Here is a 21,247-nt window from a genome sequence, read left to right on the forward strand (position 1 = left end):
AAAAAAAAACGATTCTCTCTCCCTCTGCACTTCTTCTCTCTTTTTTTTTTTAAGATTTTGTTTATTTTCTTGACAGAGATCACAAGTAGGCAGAGAAGCAGGCAGAGAGAGAGGAGGAAGCAGGCTCCCCACTGAGCAGAGAGCCCCCGATCCCAGGACCCTGGGATCATGACCTGAGCTGAAGGCAGAGGCTTTAACCCTTGAGCCACCCAGGAGCCCCTCCCTCTGCACTTCTAAAAAAAAAAAAGAAGAAGAATTTTTTTTTCCTCTCCCCCTTTTTTAAATTAATTATTTTTATTAACTTATAATGTATTATTTGCCCCAGGGTACAGGTCTGTGAATCATCAGGCTTACACACTTCACAGCACTCACCATTTTATTTAAGAATTTTTTTTTAAGGTTTTATTATTTATTTATTTATTTATTTATTTATTTATTTATTTGACAGAGATCCCAAGTAGGCAGAGAGGCAGGAAGAGAGAGAGAGGAGGAAGCAGGCTCCCCACCGAGCAGAGAGCCCAATGCAGGGCTCAGTCCCAGGACCCTGAGATCATGACCTGAGCCGAAGGAAGAGGCCTAACCCACTGAGCCACCCAGGCACCCCTATTTAAGAATTTTAAACTATGATATATTTAGACCTTTTTGTATTACCACCTGGAATGACCCAAGTTCAAATTTACTATTTGTTATTCAAAGTATATTACTTCCGTAATCTGTCTCTTTCTCATTGACCTGTTTTTAGTTATTAGTGTATGTGATGAATGTGTATGTTTGTTAAGCATGATGAAGTTAGGGGCACCTGGGTGGCTCAGTGGGTTAAAGCCTCTGCCTTTATCAGGCTATCTGCTCAGCAGGGAGCCTGCTCCCTCCTCTCTCTCTGCCTGCCTCTCTGCCTACTTGTGATCTCTGTCAAATAAATAAACAAAATCTTTAAAAAAAAAATCATGGTGAAGTTAAAGGGAAGAGCTAAAGGAAGGATGTGTTGATTTTCCTATATGTATACATTTAACCCTTAAATAACATGGGTTTGAACTGTGTGGGTCCACTTACATGTGAATATTGTCTTCAATACATACAGTACAGTACTGTAAATGTATTTTCTTTTCCTTATGGTTTCTTACAACATTTTCCTTTCTGGCTTTATTGTAAGGATACATGTAGCATATAAAATATACGCTAATCAATTGTTTATATTCTCAGTAAGGCTGCAGCAATAAGCTATTGGTAGTTAAGTGTTTGGAGAGTTGAAGGTAAATATGGTTTTTGACTGCACAGAGGGTCAGCACCCTTAACCCTCATTGTTCGAGGGTCAGCTATATGTAGATCCCAACTACATGGAGATCCTTTAAATATTCCTCCTCTATGCTTTGAGTTAGGGACAGTGAATGACAGGTGACTGTGCAGTTGAATAAAGGGAAAACAGTACATTCCCACACTATGCCAGTAATCTCACAGGTATGATTTGGACTACAAAAGTATGGAAAATGCTAGCCTTGATCACAGTAGGCACTTCGCAATATTGCATTATTTTCCCCAGTTGTTCCTCTGTTAGGATTCTCCTAATTCTAGATTAAGTTGAAAATAAGTATCCTAAAGAGAAATCTTGTGGTATATTTTGGTAGATAGATTTAGCAGTGTTCTTACTCTAGTTGAACAAATAGGAAAATGGTGTAATTAAACTGTGATTTGGTTGTTATTCTATTTTCATATTGTCTGAAAATGGGTGGTAAGCTAGAGTGAGGGAGGTGTGATCATGTCACATAGATGTGGTCTCCAAATAGTGATCTTGATGAGAGGCTGTGAAGCAGTTAAATGGGTTTTGGGAGTTTTGGAGTTTTGGAGTTTTTTTGTTTGTTTGTTTAAAGATTTTATTTATTTATTTGACAGAGTGAAATCACAAGCAGATGGAGAGACAGGCAGAGAGAGAGAGGGAAGCAGGCTCTCTGCTCGGCAGAGAGCCCTATGCGGGACCCGATCCCAGGACCCTGAGATCACGACCTGAGCCAAAGGCAGCGGCTTAAACCACTGAGCCACCCAGGCGCCCTGTTTGTTTGTTTTTAAAGATTTTATTTATTTATTTATTTGTCAGAGAGAGAGAACACAAGTGCACAAGCCGGGCAGAGCGTCAGGCAGAGGTGGAGAGAGAAGCAGGCTTCCTGCTGAGCAAGGAGCCCGATGCAATGCAGGACTCGATCCCAGGACCCTGGAATCATGACCTGAGCCGAAGGCAGCGACTTAACTGACTGAGCCATCCAGGCGTCCCAGGCAGTTAAATGGTTTTAAGAGAAAAGATCATGAGATTCTGACTGAGAAAAAGATTGTGAGCTTCTGAGGTGATTTTGGCTATGAGTAGTGAATCTGTATGAAAAGCTATGGAGAGGGCATCAAAGCCGGCATAGCACGAAGATCCTGACAGACAGGCAGCCATGAAATATCTTTAGGCAGGTGGTGCTTAAACCCCAAAGTCAAAGAGGAAATGATCTTTCCACATGCTCCAGGGAAGTTCAACCTTGGATTATGGGAAAAGTAAGATTAAACCCAAAGAATCTGGACTGACCACTAAGGAGAGGCTTGCCACTTAGAATGACTGGGAGGAGGTAGGAGGGTCTGGAAGAGAGCCTTAAAGCAAAGTTAATATGAAGAATATAAAAAGGTGATGTTTACCTGAAATTAAGCATTTGCACCTCTAAGAGGGCCTCCCAGCTACAGTTGTGCATTGTAATTTTCTTTGCAATCTACTTCAATATTCCATGAGAGAGTGAGAGTGGGGTGCTGCAGGCACATCCACAGAGAAAAGGAAATGTCTTTGATCCTCTAAGAGAAGGCTCTGTAAAGAAACAGTCTTGGGGCACTTGGGTGGCTTAGTGGTTAAGTGTCTGCCTTCAGCTCAGGTCATGATCCCAGGATCCTGGGATTGAGCCCTACATTGAGCTCCCGGCTCGGCAAGAAGCCTGCTTCTCTTTCTCCCACTCCTCCCTCTCTTGCTGTGCCTCTCTCAGTCAAGTAAATAAATAAAACCTTTAAAAAGAAAAAAAAAGAAAGAAAGAAACAATCTACCCTAGTCATCTAGGTGAAGTTGCAGAAACATCTCCAAGGCAGCAGTGATGCAATCCAATGAAGATAGGCTACTTGAACCTGAACCAACTCCAGCTTCTACTTCCATACGCACATCTGCACACACACAGTATTACAGCTAGGGAGTGGTGTTTTGTTTGTTTGTCTGTTTTTTAAGATTTTTTAATTCTGACTGAGAGAGAGGGAAGAGAGAGAACATGCACAGGGGGAAGGGTCAAGGAAAAGGAAGAAGCAGGCTCCTCACCAAGCATGGAGCCCAACATGGGTCTCGATCCCAGGACCCTGGGATCATGTGAGTCAAAGGCAGAGTCTTAACCAAATGAGCCACCCAGGCACCCATTTTTCTTTTCCTTGACCCTTGACCCTTTTCTTTTCCTTTTTAAAGATTTTGTTAATTTATTTTGAGAGAGAGAGTGCACATGTGTGCAATTGGGGGGGAGGGGAAGAGAGAGAGAATCTTAAAGCAGACTCCCCACTGAGCGTAGAGCCTGATTCAGGGCTTAATTCTATGACCCATGACATCGTGACTGGAGCTGAAACCAAGAGTAGGGCACTTAACTAACTGAGGCACCCAGGTGCTCTGGAGTATTTCTTAACGATTAATTTAATTACTTTGAGGGTTTTTGTTTTTGTTTTTTGTTTTTTTGAGATTTTATTTGTCAGAGGAAGAGAGAACATGAGCAGGGAATGCTGCAGGCAGAACAAGTAAAGGGAAAAGCAGGCTCCCCACTGAGCAGGGAACCCAATGTAGGACTGGATCCCAGGACCCTGGGGTAATGACCTGATCCAAAGGTGGACGCTTAACCGAATGAGCCATCCATGCATCCCTATTTTGAGCTTCTTTTTTTTTTTTTAAGATTTTATTTATTTATGACAGAGATCACAAGTAGGCAGAGAGGCAGGCAGAGAGAGAGAGAGAGGAGGAAGCAGGCTCCCCACAGAGCAGAGAGCCCGATACAGGGCTCAATCCCAGGACCCTGGGACCATGACCTGAGCCAAAGGCAGAGGCTTTAACCCACTGAGCCACCCAGGTGTCCCTATTTTGAGCTTAATGAAATTTTGTATATGGAGTATAGTTTTCAATCTCTCTTTTCCTGTTTTGTTTAAATTATTAAGCCCTGGAGAAACCCTTCTAAAATACTACTTTCCTATCTAAAATATACTTTCACATTTGATATTACTAGAGCTCTTCTTATATGTGACTCTCTTTGCCTCATATAATGGAAGCTTTTTTTTTTTTTTTAACTTTTATGTATTTGTTTATTTTTAAGTAGGCTGTAGGTCCAGTGTGGGGCTTGAACTCAAGATCCTGAGATCAACCATTGCATGCTTTACTGACTAAGCCAGCCAAGCACCCCTGGAAGCTTTTTAATTTGAAAGAAAGCCTTTACTTCATTTCGAAGCATATAATTTGAGAGAAATTTGGAGCAGCTAATTGATTTTAGCTTTAAAAAAAAATCAAGAGCTCTGGTACAGTTACCTATGCTTAAAAAATATTTGGGTGTTCTGTAAGATAAATAAATTGCTATAGTTAGTTCTAATAGTACCTTTTAATTTTCTTTATAATACTATAGATAAATAAAATATTTCTCTCTTTTTTTTAGAAAACTGGTGACTTATTTGCTATCAAAGTATTTAATAACATAAGCTTCCTTCGTCCAGTGGATGTTCAAATGAGAGAATTTGAAGTGTTAAAAAAACTCAATCACAAAAATATTGTCAAATTATTTGCTATTGAAGAGGAGGTAAGTAGTCAAGCTTTAGTTAATCTTATCTTATTTATTGTAATTACTGCAATCCGGGAGAAATGACCTAATGTAAAAATTGCTTTATAAACAATGAAGTTTTTTAAGTGATGAAAATTAGAGCTTGTATAACCAAATATCCTGTCCTCAAAGATTCCTTTTTTTTTTTTTGTCCTCAAAGATTCTTGAAGAGGTATAACAATGGAAATAAAGTATCATGGAATCAGAAAAAGTAGTATATTTCTTATACTAGGCTGTGGTTACCAGTATTTTTACTAGAAATAAAAACTAAGTGAAGTTAAATTGACATAATTATAAAAGGAGCAAGTCAAACAATACGAAGAAGGCTTTGTAAAAGAATAAAAATCCTAGGAATCCAGAAATTAATACAGTGTATAAGTACATACTGTATATGTTAATACAGTATATAAAAGATATAATTGACTTTAGGAAGAAACTGAAAAGAAGAATGTCATTAGGAAGAAAAAAAGAATGTCATTAGAAAAATTATCTAGAAGTAATGGAAATAGAAATTTAGTTTAATCCCTCTAGATGTGAACAAGGAATCAGTCAAATCACACATTTTAAATAATAATTTGGCACTTTATATTCCTTATAATAATGATTTTATTTTTAGTAAGTACTTCTTAGGAACTAATCAGAAATTTAAATACAGTTTTATGCACAAAGATGTTCATTGCTGCCCTGTTTATGATAAAGAATGGTTAAATAAGTTAGAATATGTGATGGATAGTTACTCAGTTTGTTATGCTCAAGGTTAAGAATGTAGTCATTCAATGGCTGCCTTTGGCTCAGGTCATGATCCCAGGGTCATGGGATCAAGCCCTACATTGGGCTCTCTGCTTGGCAGGAAGTTGGCTTCTCCCTTTCCTACTCCCTCTGCTTGTGTTCCCTCTCTCACTGTGTCTCTGTCAAATAAATAAATAAAATCTTTAAAAAAAAAAAAAAGATGGGGCGCCTGGGTGGCTCAGTGGGTTAAGCCACTGCCTTCGGCTCGGGTCATGATCTCAGGGTCCTGGGATCGAGTCCCGCATGGGGCTCTCTGCTCAGCGGGGAGCCTGCTTCCCTCTCTCTCTCTCTCTCTGCCTGCCTCTCTGCCTACTTGTGATCTCTGTCTGTCAAATAAACAAATAAAATCTTAAAAAAAAAAAAAAAAAAAGAATGTAACCTTCCACCTGCCAGGTTTGTTCAAGATCACTGATACCAGCTGCAGAAGAGTTTGGCATACTGTACAAAGAGAACAGTCCCCAGAAGACTACTTTTTCAGACACTAGCTGCAAGTTCACCAGTCCCCTAGGGCTATCATCACATCATACCAGCTGGCTACAAATTTGGGGCTCCCCATAATTGTCCCCAGATTTTTTTTTTAAGATTTTATTTATTTATTTATTTAACAGGGAGAGAGATCCCAAGTAGGCAGACAGGCAGGCAGAGAGAGGGGGAAGCAGGCTCTCCCGATGCAGGGCTCAATCCCAGGACCCTGGGATCATAACCTGAGCCAAAGGCAGGGGCTTTAACCCACTGAGCCACCCAGGCGTCCCCCAGATTTGATAATATGCTAGAATGTTGAATGACTCAGGATGCCTGGGTGGCTCAGTCAGTTAAGTATCCAGCTCTTTTTTTTTTTTTTAGATTTTATTTATTTGACAGAGAGAATGACAATGAGAGAGGGAACACAGGCATGGGGAGTGGAAGAGGAAGAAGCCAGCTTCTTGCCAAGCAGGGAGTCGAATTCAGGGCTCGATCCCATGACCTTGGGAGCATGACCTGGCCAAAGGTAGATACTTAACAACTAGCCACCCAGGTGCCCTGAATGTCCAACTCTTGATTTCCGCTCAGGTCATGATCTCAGGGTCCTGGGATTGAGCCCCACATTGGCCCTCACACTCTGCTTTCGGTGTCTCTCCTTTTTCCCCTGCCCCTCCCCCCTGCTCATATGCTCACGCTTTCTAAATAAATAAGGTCTTAAAAAAAAATAGAATGTTGAATGACTCAGAGAACTCAGGAAAGAAATGTAGTTACAGTTTTATTCTAGCAAAAGAAGACAAATTAGAACTAGTCAAAGGAAGAAATTCATAGAACAGAATATAGGAGGATTCCAGACATGAATCTTCCTTTTCCTCATAGATACAGTACCCTCCTGGTATTGATGTATGACAGTATACACAAAATATTGCCAGCCTCAGAAAGTCACCTGAACCTTTGGTGTCTAGAGTTTTTGTTGGGACTCAATCACATACTGCCTGCATGGCTGACTTTTAGTCTTTAGCCCTTTCCAGAAGTTCAGGCTAATACCTTTAGTTGTGTTTTCCTTTAGAAATTGAGATGGACTTGTACATCCTAAAACCTCCATCATAAATCACATCATTAGACTGTTAATGGCCAAAGCCCCCATTCAGAGAAACACTTCTCGCAGACAGGGTACTCCAGATGCCTACTAATCACCTGTTGGTAGCCAAAGCCAAACAAAAACCTGACCTCTCTTGGGGTGAAATTTATTCTTCACTACACAATAGTTAAAGCAGTAATGAAAAGAGGTATTTACCAAAGTTTTAATTATCTGGAAACATGTTTATGTATAATGTTATGTCAGAAAAACAGGATTAAAAATAAATACACAGTGTGATCTTGAATATACAGTATCATGTTTTGTATCTCTTAAGTGATTTGATAGATAAGAAATAGACTGAAAGGAAATGCACCAAAATATTAGCATAATTATCTCTGGGTAATGGAATTATGGGTATTTCCCAAATTTTCAACCATCAACATATTACTTCATTATTTAAAAACAAAAATCTTGGGGTGCCTGGGTGGCTCAGTGGGTTAAAGCCTCTGCCTTCAGCTCAGGTCGTGATCCCAGGGTCCTGGGATCGAGCCCCACATCAGGCTTTCTGCTCAGCAGGGAGCCTGCTTCCTCCTCTCTCTCTGCCTGCCTCTCTGCCTACTTGTGATCTCTGTCTGTCAAATAAATAAATAAAATCTTTAAAATAAAATAAAAATTAAAAAAATAAAAAAAATCTTTTAAAGTTATTTCTCTTTTTCTATAACTACTCAGTAGTAGAGAAATTTAAAATAGTTTATAAAAGGGGGCACCTGGGTGACTCAGTTGGTTAAGTGGCTGCCTTCAACTCAGGTCATAATCTCGGGGGTCCTGGAATCGAGTCCCGGTTCTGGCTTTCTGCTCAGTGAGGAGTTTGTTTCTCCCTCTGCCCCTCCCCTCAGCTTGTGTCCCCGCCACCCCATCAAATAAATAAATAAAATCTTTTTAAAAATAAAATAGTTTATGAAAGTGTTTTGGGGGACACCTGAGTAGCTCAGCTGTTTAAGTGACTGCCTTTGGCTCAGGTCATGCTCCTGGAGGCCCAGGATCAAGTCCCACATCAGACTCCCAGCTCCCTGCTCAGTAGGAAGTCTGCTTCTCCCTTTGACTTTACCCCCTCTTGTGCTCTCTATCTGTTTCTGCCTCTGACTCACCCTCTCATGCTGTCTCTCTCTCATATAAATAAAATCCTGGGGTGCCTGGTGGCTCATTCGTTAAGCATCTGCCTTGGGCTCAGGTCAGAGCTGAGTTGGGCTCCCTGCTCGGCAGGAAGCCTTCTCCCTCTTCCATTCCCCCTGCTTGTATTCCCTCTCTTGCTGTTTCTCTTTCTATCAAATAAATAAATAAAATCTAAAAAAACAATGAAAGTGTTTTGGGGATATGCAGGAAAAATTATAAAAGGAAGGAAGGATAAAAAATTGGAAATAACCACAAAAAAAATTGGAGATGAATACTGGATTTTAAGACTCAAAATCACATTTTCAAGTTCCTAAAATGGGAACATGTCTTATCATCAGTGTATATATGTAATTTGGTAGTATTTCTTTTTCCCTAAAAAGCTGTTATTAAATTGTGATGTATCTTATAATCAATGATTCATTAAAAGGTTTGAAACAGATCCGCAGCTCATATGCAAATCAGCAAGCTCAGACTGCTGTGAGGGGGACCACTAGGCTCTTCTGCCATCTATTTGTTTTTAAGACTAGCACTCCAGGGGCGCCCGGGTGGCTCAGTGGGTTACGCCGCTGCCTTCGGCTCGGGTCATGATCTCAGGGTCCTGGGATCGAGCCCCGCATCAGGCTCTCTGCTCAGTGGGGAGCCTGCTTCCTCCTCTCTCTCTCTGCCTGCCTCTCTGCCTACTTGTGAACTCTCTCTCTGTCAAGTAAATAAATAAAATCTTTAAAAAAAAGACTAGCACTCCAGGGGCACCTGGGTGGCTCAGTGGGCTAAAGTCTCTGCCTTCGGCTCAGGTCATGATCCCAGGGTCCTGGGACGGAGCCCCACATCGCGTTCTCTGCTCAGCAGGGAGCCTGCTTCCCTTCCTCTCTCTGCCTGCGTCTCTGCCTACTTGTGATCTCTGTCAAATAAATAAAATAAAATCTTAAAAAAAAAAAAAAACACTCCATTCCCTGAAGTGGAAGTACTTGTCATGAGAAGAATTTCAAGTGTCTTAAGAGATCTGTTCAAACATTAATGTCCTAAATGTACTATTATGTATTAGAAATTAAAGAAATTTTTAAAGAACCATTATAACAGTGTAGCAGTGATTTTTTTCTATTTCAGATTTAGCCAGCTTTCATCGTGGTTTGATCATCTTTCAAAAACCAATCCAATAGGAATCTAGAAGCTGTTAATCATTATATGAGTATAGTCAATAGGTAGTTAACAAATCCCAGGTAAAGCATTCATAGTGCGTTCATATTCTCCATTTAAGTGAAATCAGATAAGCACTAGCTTATAATAAAAACTTTTATATTGAGTCCCAATCAGTGATTTTTTTTTTTCCAGACAACAACAAGACATAAAGTACTTATTATGGAATTTTGTCCATGCGGAAGTTTATACACTGTTTTAGAAGAGCCATCTAATGCCTATGGACTACCAGAGTCTGAATTTTTAATTGTTTTGCGAGATGTGGGTACGTTTATTTATGTGATTTTATAAATATATGTGTATATAGATAGATGTGTGATTTTATAGTTATATGTGTATATAATTTAATGACATAAGGGTTTTTTTTTTTTAAGATTTTATTTGAGAGACAGAAAGAGAGCATGAGTGGTGGGAGGAGTGGGGGGAGGAGCAGACTCCACACTGAGCAGGGAGCCCGATGCTGGGCTCCATCCCAGTACCCTGGGATCATGACTTGAGCCAGAGGCAGATTATTAATGAGCTGAGCCACACACGTGCCCCCATAATTTTTTTTTTTAAAGTAGGCTCCAGACTCAGCATGGAGCCCAACACGGGGCTTGAATTCATGACCCCAAGATAAAGACCCAAGCAAGAATCGAGTCTAACCCTTAACCAACTGAGACACCTAGGTGCTCCTAACGACATAAGAATTGTAAATATATTATTTTTGTATTCAAAACCAAAGATCTTTTTGCAGTACTTTCTTAGATACAACACCTAGAGTGTACATACACAAGGAAAAAATAGATAAGCTGGACTTCATCAACATTAAAAACATTTGTGTTTCAGAGGACAATATTAAGTAAGTGAAAAGACAACCCACAGAATGAGAGAAGTTATTTGCAAATCACATATACGATAAGGAATTTTGATCCTAACAACTTAATCAAAAGACAGTGCAATTTTAAAATGGGCAAAAGTAAAAAATAAAAATAAATAAATAAAAATGATAAACATCTTTCCAAAGAAGGTGAACATATATGGCCAATGAGAACATAAAAAGAGAATCAAGATTATTAGTCATTAGGGAAATGCAAATCAGAACTACAGAGTGATACTACTTCATACTCACTAGCATGGCCAAATCAAAAAGATAAAATGGGCACCTGGATGGCTCATTCCATTGAGTGTCCAATTCCTTGGTTTCAGTTCAGATGATGATCTCAGGGTCATGTGATTGAGCCTGGTCTTGGGCTCCTCACTCAGCAGCAAATCTACTTAAGGTCTTCTCCCTCTGCCCCTCCCTCTACTCATAAATGTTCTGTCTCTCTTAATTAATTATTTTTTTAAAAAAAGACAACAAAAACAGGTGTTGGCAAGGATGTGAAAAAGTTGGACCCTAATATATAGGTGTTGGATCGTAAAAAAGTACAGCCACTTGGGAAAATAGTCTAGCAGTTCCTCAAAAGATTAAATAAAGAATTACCATGGGACTTAGCAATTCCAATGCTAGGTATTTCCCTACAAGAATTAAAAACTTGTCCACACAGAAACTTGTCTACCAGTTCCTAATAGCCAAAAATGGAAGTAGCCCAAGTGTCCATCAACTGATGTATAAATAAAATGTCCATTATCCATGCAATGACATATTACTCGTTCATGAAAAAGAAAAATGGGGCACTTGACTCACTCAGTCGGTGGAGCATGTGACTCTTGATCTTGGGGTCATGAGTTGGGCCTAGAGCTTACTTTAAAAAAAAGAGAAAGTAGTGATACATGCTATAAAATGGATGCACCTTGAAAAATGATGCTAAGTGAAGGAAACCAGACACAAAGGTCATAATATTTATTATTTTGTTCATATAAAATGTCCAGAATAGGCAAATCCATAGAAACAGAAAGCAGATTAGTCATTTCCAGGGGTTTGAGGGGATGGCAGGTATGAGGAGTGACTGCTAACGGGTATGGGGTTTCTTTTTGGCATAATGAAAATGTTCTGAAAATAGTGATGATGGTTGTACACTTTGACTCTTCTAAAAACTACTCAGTTGTATACTTTAAAAGTCTGAATTTAATGATACATGAATTTCATCTCAAAGCTATTAAAAAAAAAAAGAAGAATATGGCAACCAAAGGGAATAATAATATCTTCTTGACGAGAAGTGAATCAGTATTTGAGGAATGGGAAAAGTCCATATTCTTTCTTTGATAAAGAAGGCATAAGGTTAGTGGGAATTCTTGAACTTGATAGTGGAAGCAGTGTGGAGACCCTTTAGGTGAGGATAAGATAAGAGAAAAACAATATAAGCTGCAACCCATTTAACCAAGTAGAAGTTATAGATAATTGATGACTTCCTAAGTGTACAGGTAGCCCTGAATTTTCATAATTGATATGAAACCCATTATGATACCCATAAGCTTATTTTTGTATGTTATATTTGGACATTCATCTATCAGCTGTCAAATGTTTCAAACTAGTGTTCAGTGGCAGTGCTTGTCAGTTAGCCAAAACAGATTAATTTCAGCAATGTAGCCCCTTTACCCTTAAAAAAGAAAAAAGGAAAATGACCTTTGAAGAACAGCTTTAAGCATGTAAGAAATATATTCTTATGAAAGCCAATCTGACACTTTGCCTCAATTAATTTTTTACTGTTTTATGTATTGAGTCCAGTTTACTATTTTATGGAATTTTTCTCCAAGCTAAAGAAATAGGAAAGTGTGGTGAAAGATTGTCAATTTCTCAGGAATCATTTTTCTTAAGTTTAGGCACATTACCCACATGTATATAACCAGAAGTAATTCAGGAAATCTTTTTGCTGAAGACCATTTTGTTCCATTTCCTAATAGTATTTAATTAAGAGAGATTGGAGTCTTCCCTAAACCATATTGATCCTTATTCTTAAACTCTGTTTCTCAGACATGAGATACAAAATGTAAACACCATCTGTTATTTCTTTGGTAAAAATGATTTTAGACCAACTTACGGAAAAACATACTGAGTGAATGTGGATGAATTTGATGTGCATACCCATGTACATAGATGCCTACATTATGATTTCCTTTGTTTTATTTTATCAAGTCGGTGGAATGAATCATCTCCGAGAGAATGGCATAGTGCACCGTGATATTAAGCCAGGGAATATCATGCGTGTTATAGGGGAAGATGGACAGTCTGTGTACAAACTCACAGATTTTGGTGCAGCTAGAGAATTAGAAGATGATGAGCAGTTTGTTTCTCTGTATGGCACAGAAGAATATTTGGTAAGTCCTGTATCACTTATTTAAAGCGGAATATGTTGTAAATATAGGTGACTGGTCAACTATAAAATGTCACTAACTTTTACGACAAAAATTAAACTTTTATTCTCGTGTATGGTGTGTAATGAGGGAATTAGATATTGCCATCTAGCGATGCTGTTAATTTTTCTTTTATAACACTCAAGTTCTTTAATTTTTCTAATGCTGTGGATCTATATTAAGAGAAAAAGCTATATATATGTTTTAGAAGCATGTAGCTAGTAAATGCTCCCCTTTTTGGATCACAGCAGTTAATATTATTACAAGTTTGTTATAATGATATCCCTATAGAGCAAATTTTGTTATAATTCTGAAGCAGAAGATTCTATTCAGGGAGGTTGGTTATTGAAAGACAGAAAGGAACATTATAAGAAACAAAAAATGAAATGCTTTTGAAAAGATCTAACTTGAAATGCTAGAAAGCTAGAAAAGTCTGTGTTTCAAACTATGTAAGGTGTGTTTGTATAAAGTTAGTAAGCATTTGAAACACTTAAGAAGGGGTGCCTGGGTGGCTCCGTGGGTTAAGTCTCTGCCTTCAGCTTGGGTCATGATCTCAGGGTCGGGGATTGAGCCCTGCATCAGGCTCTCTGCTCGGCAGGGGGCCTGCTTCCCCCACCCCAACCCTGCCTGGCTCTCTGCCTACTTGTGATCTCTCTCTGTGTCAAATAAATAAATAAAATCTTAAAAACAAAACAAAACAAAAAAAAAACAAAAAAAAACCACTGAAGAAAATATACTTAAAAGTAAGTATATTTAATTTTTCAAGGAACCACCATACTGTTTTCCACAGTGGCTGTGCCAGTTTACATTCCCACCAACAGTGCCTGAAGATCCCCTTTTCTTTACATCCTTGCCAGCACTTGTCATTTCTTGTCTTTTTATGCTGGCCATCCTGGCCTGTATGAGGTGGTATCTCATAGGTTTGATTTGCATTTCCCTGATGATGAGTGATGTTGTGCATCTTTCCCTGTGACCACTGGCCATCTGGATGTCTTCTTCAGAAAAATGTCTTTTCAGGTCTTCTGCCCATTTGTTAATTAGATGGTTTATGGTTTTTTGGTTATGAGTTGTATGAGTTCTTCTTTTTTTCTTTTTAATATTTTATTTATTTATTTATTTGTTTGTTTGTTTTAAAGATTCCACCTATTTATTTGACAGATAGAGACCACAAGTAGGCAGAGAGGCAGGTGAGGAGAGAGAGGAAGCAGGCTTTCTGCTCAGGCTCGATCCTGGGACCCCGGGATCATGACCCAAGCCGAAGGCAGAAGCCTAACCCACTGAGCCACCCAGGCACCCAAGATTTTATTTTTAAGTAATCTCTATACCCAACAAGCGGCTTGAACTAACACCCCAAGATCAAGAGTCGCAGACTCCATTGATGAAACCAGCTAGGTGCCCCTGTATGAGTTCTTTATACGTCTTGGATATTAACCCCTTCCCAGAGATACCATTTGCACATATCTTCACCCATTTAGTAGGTTGCCTTTTTTGTTTCATTGATGGTTTCCTTTGCTGTGCAAAAGCTTTTCATTTTGGTGTAGTCCCAGTAGTTTATTTTTGCTTTCATTTTCTTTGCCTGTGGTAACTACACATACAGTGCTGAGCTTTGTGTAATGTATAGAATTTTGTTTGTTTGTTGGTTGGTTGGTTTTTAAAAAGACGTTTTTAATTTAGAATTTTTTTTATATTTATTTATTTGATAGAGATCACAAGTGGACAGAGAGAGAGGGAAGCAGCAGGCTCCTGCTGAGCAGAGAGCCTGGTGTGGGGCTCGATTCCAGGACCCTGAGACCATGACCTGAGCTGAAGGCAGAGGCTTTAACCCACTGAGCAACCCATGCACCCCTAGAATTATTTTTTTATTTTATTTATTTATTTATTTATTTTAAGATTTTATTTATTTATTTGACAGACAGAGATCACAAGTAGGCAGAGAAAGAGGAGGAAGCAGGCTCCCTGCTGAGCAGAGAGCCCATGCGGGACTCGATCCCAGGACCCTGGGATCACGACCTGAGCCGAAGGCAGAGGCCTCAACCCACTGAGCCACCCAGGTGCCCCTAGAATTATTTTTTTAAAGTAGGCTTCCCACCCAGTGTGGGGCTCAAACTCACAACCCTGAGATCAAGAGTTGCATGCTCTATCCACTGAGCCACCCAAGCGCCCCGCTAATTATTAATCACTGTGTTACATACCTGAAACCAATGTAACTTGTATGTCAACCATATTTCATTAACAAAAATTTAAAATAAGTAATAAGTACATTTAACATGTAATCAGGAAGTTTATAATAAAAAACTATCACTAATTGCTTCTGGCTCAGGACTTTATCTTTAAAGTCTTAAAGGGCACTGCAGTGGCTCAGTTGGTAGAGCATCTGACTCTTGATCTCATGGTCATGAATTTGAGTCCCAAGTTGGATATAGAGATTACTTTAAAAAAAAAAAAGAAAGAAAGAAAGTCTCGGATTCTGACTTCTTTCCAGTTGGCTTCTGCTGTTGTAAACTTATACCATGAAGAATAAAGTATAGCTGCCCCATAGCTTTATTCAGATTATTCTAAGTCTAGTGTGAATGAAGGTATCTTAAATTGTTCTGTTAAATAAATAAATAAATATTGTTCTGTTAACAGTATATAACCCCAAATTAGTCTGTACTTATATTTTGATAATCTTTTAATAAGAATACCCAAAATGGATTATATTCATCCAACAAATATGTATGGGGTGCCTACTGTGTGCCAGGCACTACTGGAGGCCCTGGAGCTTCCATGGTGAACAAGATGCATGAGATTCCTGGGTTGGAGTTGGAGTTATAAGCAGAAGCTAGCCAGAACATACAGCCTAGTGGTTTCAACTCCATATGATCGCTCCCTTTTTATAATAAATGTTTTGCAATGTTCCCTTCAGTATCTTGAAATGAAATGCTTAGATATAATCAACCTGTATGCCTAATTAAGAAAATGACCTAATATCTTAATAATATTATATGGGAAAATAAAATCATATTTAATATGTGGAAGTTTAGGAACAGCTTCACTAGCAGACATTAAAAAATCTGATGCTTGCACTTGTGTGCATTACCACTTCCAGTGCAAGTACAGTGATGACTTGCGTGTTCTGTTAATGAGTCACACATCACAAGTGGTGGTGTTGGCACTGGCATGATTTTCCAAAGCAGTGAGTAACTCTTCATGGTTTCTAACTAAACAAAGTAGGTTGACATAGAGCTGCATTCTTGTAGCTACAAAAATACTCTGTGTACAAATATATTTTATATTTATATATCAGATGGAATGATAGACTTCTCACCTATACAAGTTATCTGGCAGGATATTCAGAAGTCATGCTGTAGGGGCACCTGGCTGGCCCAGTCAGTACAGGGTGGCACTCTTGATCTCAGGGTTGTGAGTTTGAGTTCCACATTGGACATAGAGATGACAAAAGTCATGCTGGATATCAGAAGCTTATTTTTCAGAACTATTCCCTGTTAAGCAGGATGTCTTTCATCTCTGATCTCTGCCTACTCAATAGCAGTAGCTCTTCCCATTTACCATGGAAAGCAAAACAGCCATTCCTTACCAGCCTTTATGAGGTTGACCACCCATTACCAACTATTACTCTTTCACTTAGCCTTCCAGGACCAGAGTTTAGCTTTTGCTTTTTAACAAACTTAAAATGGAAAGAACACACCATTAGCTTAACTGCAGTTCATGTTGAACTCCAGGCTGAAATTTTGCTCTAATCTATTTTCTGTTCCATACTATGCCCAGCCCTGTTTTCAAATACAGTATACCAGAAATTATTAAAAGAGTTCAGTAAGGGGCACCTGGGTGGCTTAGTGGGTTAAGGCCTCTGCCTTCGACTCAGGGCATGATCCCAGGGTCCTGGGATTGAGCCCCGCATCGGTCTCTCTACTCAGCAGGGAGCCTGCTTCCTCCTCTCTCTGCCTCCTTGTGATCTCTGTCTGTTCAATAAATAAATAAAATCTTTAAAAAAAGAAAAGAGGGGGCACCTGGGTGGCTCAGTGGATTAAAGCCTCTGCCTTCGGCTCAGGTCATGATCCCAGGGTCCTGGGATCGAGCCCCACATTGGGCTCTCTGCTCAGCGGGGAACCTGCTTCTTCCTCTCTCTCTGCCTACTTGTGATCTCCGTCTGTCAAATAAATAAGTAAAATCTTTAAAAAAAGAAAAGAGTTAAATAAAAGCCTGAAGCTCAGCAATCTAGAAATATTTATATATGTGTGTGTGTATTATTTTTTTTTAAGATTTTATTTATTTATTTGACAGATAGAGATTAGAAGCAGGCAGGCAGAAGGGGTGGGGAAGCAGGTTCCCTGCTGAGCTGAGAGGATCCTGGATCATGACCTGAGCTGAAGGCAGAGGCTTAACCCACTGAGCCACCCAGATGCCCCACAGAAATACTTATATTTAAATGAAAAAATTTCTCATTCTGGAATTCCCAGGCCAGATGTTTAATCTCCCACCAGACTTTGTTTGTGAAAGTCCAAAGAAAACGTCAACATTCATTCTTCCATTTTTAATATGATGGATATTTTAATAATATAAAATGAGAGTTTTATAGTAGGTTTATTCTTATGTTCCTATTCCAAGTGTGGAAGGCCAGGCCCAGTAATACCATACCCTCCAGAAACACAAGTCTTACTTTCAGGAGAGAACCAGTGAACACAGATACATCTAACCACTCTGTATTAAGCCAGTATCATTCAGTCACTCTGCAGGGAATTATACCAGTTAGGTAGTGTATTATTGCACCTTTTGGGGAGATTCCCCCTTTGTCTTCTTTTAGAATCGCTGTATCTACTCCTCGTGTGCTAGAGGATTATCAGGCATATCCAGGTACTCTGTTCACAGCCCATTTATACACTAAGTACCATCTATTAGGTCAAAGGTCTGGCTAGCACTTCTAAGGACAGTAGTTTATGTGCTACACCATAAAACAGCAAAACTACTTGTACCCCATATGTCTGGTAGGCATAAGTTTGGACACTCAATTCAAACCCCTCATGCTTATCACCTCTTTTGATTTTGCATTAAAATCTATTTCACAGGCACCTGGGTGGCTCTGTTGGTTAAGCAACTGCCTTCCACTCAGGTCTCTGTTGGTTAAGCAACTGCCTTCCATTCAGGTCATGATCAAGTCCCGCATCAGGCTCCCTGCTTGGCAGGAAGTCTGCTTCTCGCTCTGATCTTCCTCTCTCATGCTCTCTCTCTCTCTCTCTCTCATTCTGTCTCAAATAAATAAAATCTTAAAAAAAAAATAAAGGGTATTTCCCGAAAGAGTATCCCCCATCCCCATCTCCCACCCCTCCCATACACCACACACAAAATCCAGGGATTGTGACCCTTTGGGAGTCAGATTCATAGATTGTGTTATTTAGAAACACCCTCCTAGTAGTGCCATTTGCATTGGTTCCCAGGCCCTTGGGCCACAGCCACATATCACAGTGTCATAAGGCATTTGTTCTGATTTGGATGATCAGATCTTTGGTCAACTCTGCTCTACTTTGGTCCATAATAATACACTCTTGTAGCTTTATCTTTCCAGAATCTTAAAGTTCTAATGCGTCACTTCTGTGAAGGCAAGTATCAAGAGGCAAAGCATGTATGACTCCTGGTTATACTCTGCGGGGCTTAATGTCCACCAGAATCTCTGTCTGGATCTGTAAGCTCCTAAGCCATGTCTTCTAAGATTTGTCTCTACTCCAGAACTCTCATATAGTGTCTCCTGGGCTTAAAGTCATGTGTTCAACATCAGACCAGCTACTTGTCTGGGTTGCTCCATCCCAGTCAACCCAGTCAGGCTAGTCTGTGAAATCATTGTAGAAAATTTTATTTTTATCTCAGAGTCCATCTGACTTGCTCTGATGGACTGCATGTCAGGGACGAGGAAAAAGAATCAAGGCTGCCTGAAAGGTTTGGGGTATAAGCAACTGGGTAGATGGTGGTACTGGTTACTTAAGAAGGTAAAGATTAGAAGGAAACCAGTTTGAGAGTGAGACCAAGAGTCTATTTTAGATATGTGAAGTTTGAGCTACTTTTTAGATATTAGAGAAAACAGTAGAATATATGAATCTGGAGCTCAGGGTGGGAGATAGTTTTGGGAGTTAAAGTATTAGATAAGGGGCACCCGGGTGACTCAGTCGGTTAAGCATCTGCCTTCTGCTCAGGTCATGAGCCCGGGGTCCTGGGATTAAGCCCCCATATTGGGCTCCATGCTCAGCAGGAGCCTGCTTCTTGTGACTGCCACTCTACTCTGCCTACTTGTGCTGTCTCTCTCTCTCTCTGAAATAAATAAATAAAATCTTAGAGTATATAAATAATATTAAATGCCATAGGCCTAAATAGGAGATGAGGAAATAAGACAGTTATAAATGTAAACAGCTATTTTGAGAAGTTTTACTATGATGGGAAGCAGAGAATTGGGTCATATGTAGAAAGGGTGGTGGGGTCAGTTTAGGGCTTTTTAAAAAAAAGGGGGGGATTCTAGGGGCACCTGGGTGGCTCTTGATTTCAGCTAAGGTCATGATCTCAGGATCGCAAGATCAAGTCATGCATCAGGCTCTGCGCTGGGTGTGGAGCCTGCTTACGATTCTCTCCCCCTTCTCCTTCTACCGCCACCCCCTTCCAAAAAGAGAAGGAAAATGGGAGATCTTAAAGCATGTATGTAAGCTGAAAGGAATGATCCAGTAGGGGGAAATTGATACTTATATTTTATTATAAAAAGGGTTAATTGCAGGAGCTGATTTCTGGAATTGGTGAGTCTCAATAGGGTAGGTTCCACAGCACAGATGGAAAAGTTAGCCCTTAACAGGAGCAGTTCCATCATAACTGGAAAGTAGGCCTGGAGTCTGGACACAGATTCAGATAGGTTGGTATTTCATAAAAGGCATAGGGAGAATTGATCTCTGATTGCTTCCATTTCCTCGCTGAAGTATGAAGTGAGGTTTCAAAATTGAGAGTCAGGGATAGTTTGGAGGCTTGAGGAGGGAAAAGAAAACATGAAATTGTCTTTTTTAGATTGGGAAAGTGAAATTATAAGGAAAATATGGTGGAATTTGTAGGTGTTATTGATTACCCATTTGTGTGTAATGTATTACTATAGAACACAAGTTCGTTTCTTCATCCTTTTTTTAAAGCATCCTGATATGTATGAGAGAGCAGTACTGAGAAAAGATCATCAGAAGAAGTATGGAGCAACAGTTGATCTTTGGAGCATTGGGGTAACATTTTACCATGCAGCTACTGGATCCCTGCCATTTAGACCATTTGAAGGGCCACGTAGGAATAAGGAAGTGATGTAAGTGGTTTCTCTAAAATTCAAAACAATTTTAAAAATGTATTTCTGTCTTTGTGTCATCATACTTTGGGGTGTATACTAATCAATATTGATTTTAGCCATCATTTCTGATGTATTAATCTATTTTGTTTTGAATAAGAATACAGCTTTATAAAATATATAGGCATAATTTTTCATATTGTGTTTAAGTATCTTATATACAAAGTGTAAATGGCATCAGCCTTTGGTCCATTATTTTTTTTTTTTTTTAAGGTTTTATTTATTTATCAGAGAGAGAGAGGGGGAGAGAGCGAGCACAGGCAGACAGAATGACAGGCAGAGGCAGAGGGAGAAGCAGGCTCCCCGCTGAACAAGGATCCTGATGTGGGACTCGATCCCAGCACGCTGGGATCATGACCTGAGCCGAAGGCAGCTGCTTAACCAACTGAGCCACCCAGGTGTCCCAGCCTTTGGTCCATTATTAAAAATACCCTGCTTTCTGGAGTCTATTTCAGCACACCGTTTATTTCTCTTTGTGTACTACTTCTATAGAAGTACTATACTACTTTTTCATTTATATAACTGAAAAAAAAAATAGTATTTCTGTTAAAACCATTAGATCTAAAACCAGATCTAAAAGAAATAAAATTTTAAAAACAGCGCACCTGGGTGGCACAGTCGTTAAGCGTCTGCCTTTGGCTCAGGTCATGATCCCAGGGTCCTGGGATCGAGCCTTGCATCAGGCTCCCTGCTCGGTGCGTTGCCTGCTTCTCCCTCTCCCACTCACCCTGCTTGTGTTCCCTCTCTAGCTCTCTCTGTCAACTAAATAAATAAAATCTTTTAAAAAATGAAATTTAAAAAGAAAATTTTTAAAAAGAAAGAAAAAAATTTTTACCCTGAACTGATCTGATTTTTTTTTTACCATTTCAGAAATAACATTTAATATACATATATAACATTTAATAAGTTTTTTTCTGTGTGGTTTCGGTCAAAGACAATGTATTTTACTAGTACATTATACCTTTATGTACTGCCATAATTAATGGGAAATAGTTACTGTGTATAAAATCACTGTTGTAAACCAAATAAAGGAGAAAAAGAGAGGTGCCTGGGTAGTGTCGGCCTTCTACTCAGGGGATT

General features: G+C 39.4%; 1 protein-coding gene across 3 annotated transcripts in view; it reads left to right on the forward strand.

Annotated features, from left to right (window-relative positions):
- The window catches only part of TBK1 (TANK binding kinase 1), a 48,809-nt gene that overhangs the window by 5,060 nt on the left and 22,502 nt on the right, over positions 1–21,247 (forward strand). For 2 of the 3 annotated variants that reach the window (XM_045072867.1, XM_004752494.3), the window contains 4 exons: positions 4,680–4,820; positions 9,673–9,802; positions 12,596–12,777; positions 19,968–20,128. In XM_045072867.1, the coding sequence (XP_044928802.1) occupies positions 4,749–4,820; positions 9,673–9,802; positions 12,596–12,777; positions 19,968–20,128 (545 nt within the window). In that variant the 5' untranslated portion in view covers positions 4,680–4,748. Of the gene's footprint in view, positions 1–4,679; positions 4,821–9,672; positions 9,803–11,506; positions 11,741–12,595; positions 12,778–19,967; positions 20,129–21,247 lie in introns of those variants that run through there. The other variant, XM_045072868.1, reaches the window with a different exon arrangement.

Source organism: Mustela putorius, unplaced genomic scaffold (assembly GCF_011764305.1).
Source record: "Mustela putorius furo isolate JIRA1106 unplaced genomic scaffold, ASM1176430v1.1 tig00537227_pilon_pilon_pilon, whole genome shotgun sequence".
NCBI lineage: Eukaryota > Metazoa > Chordata > Mammalia > Carnivora > Mustelidae > Mustela > Mustela putorius.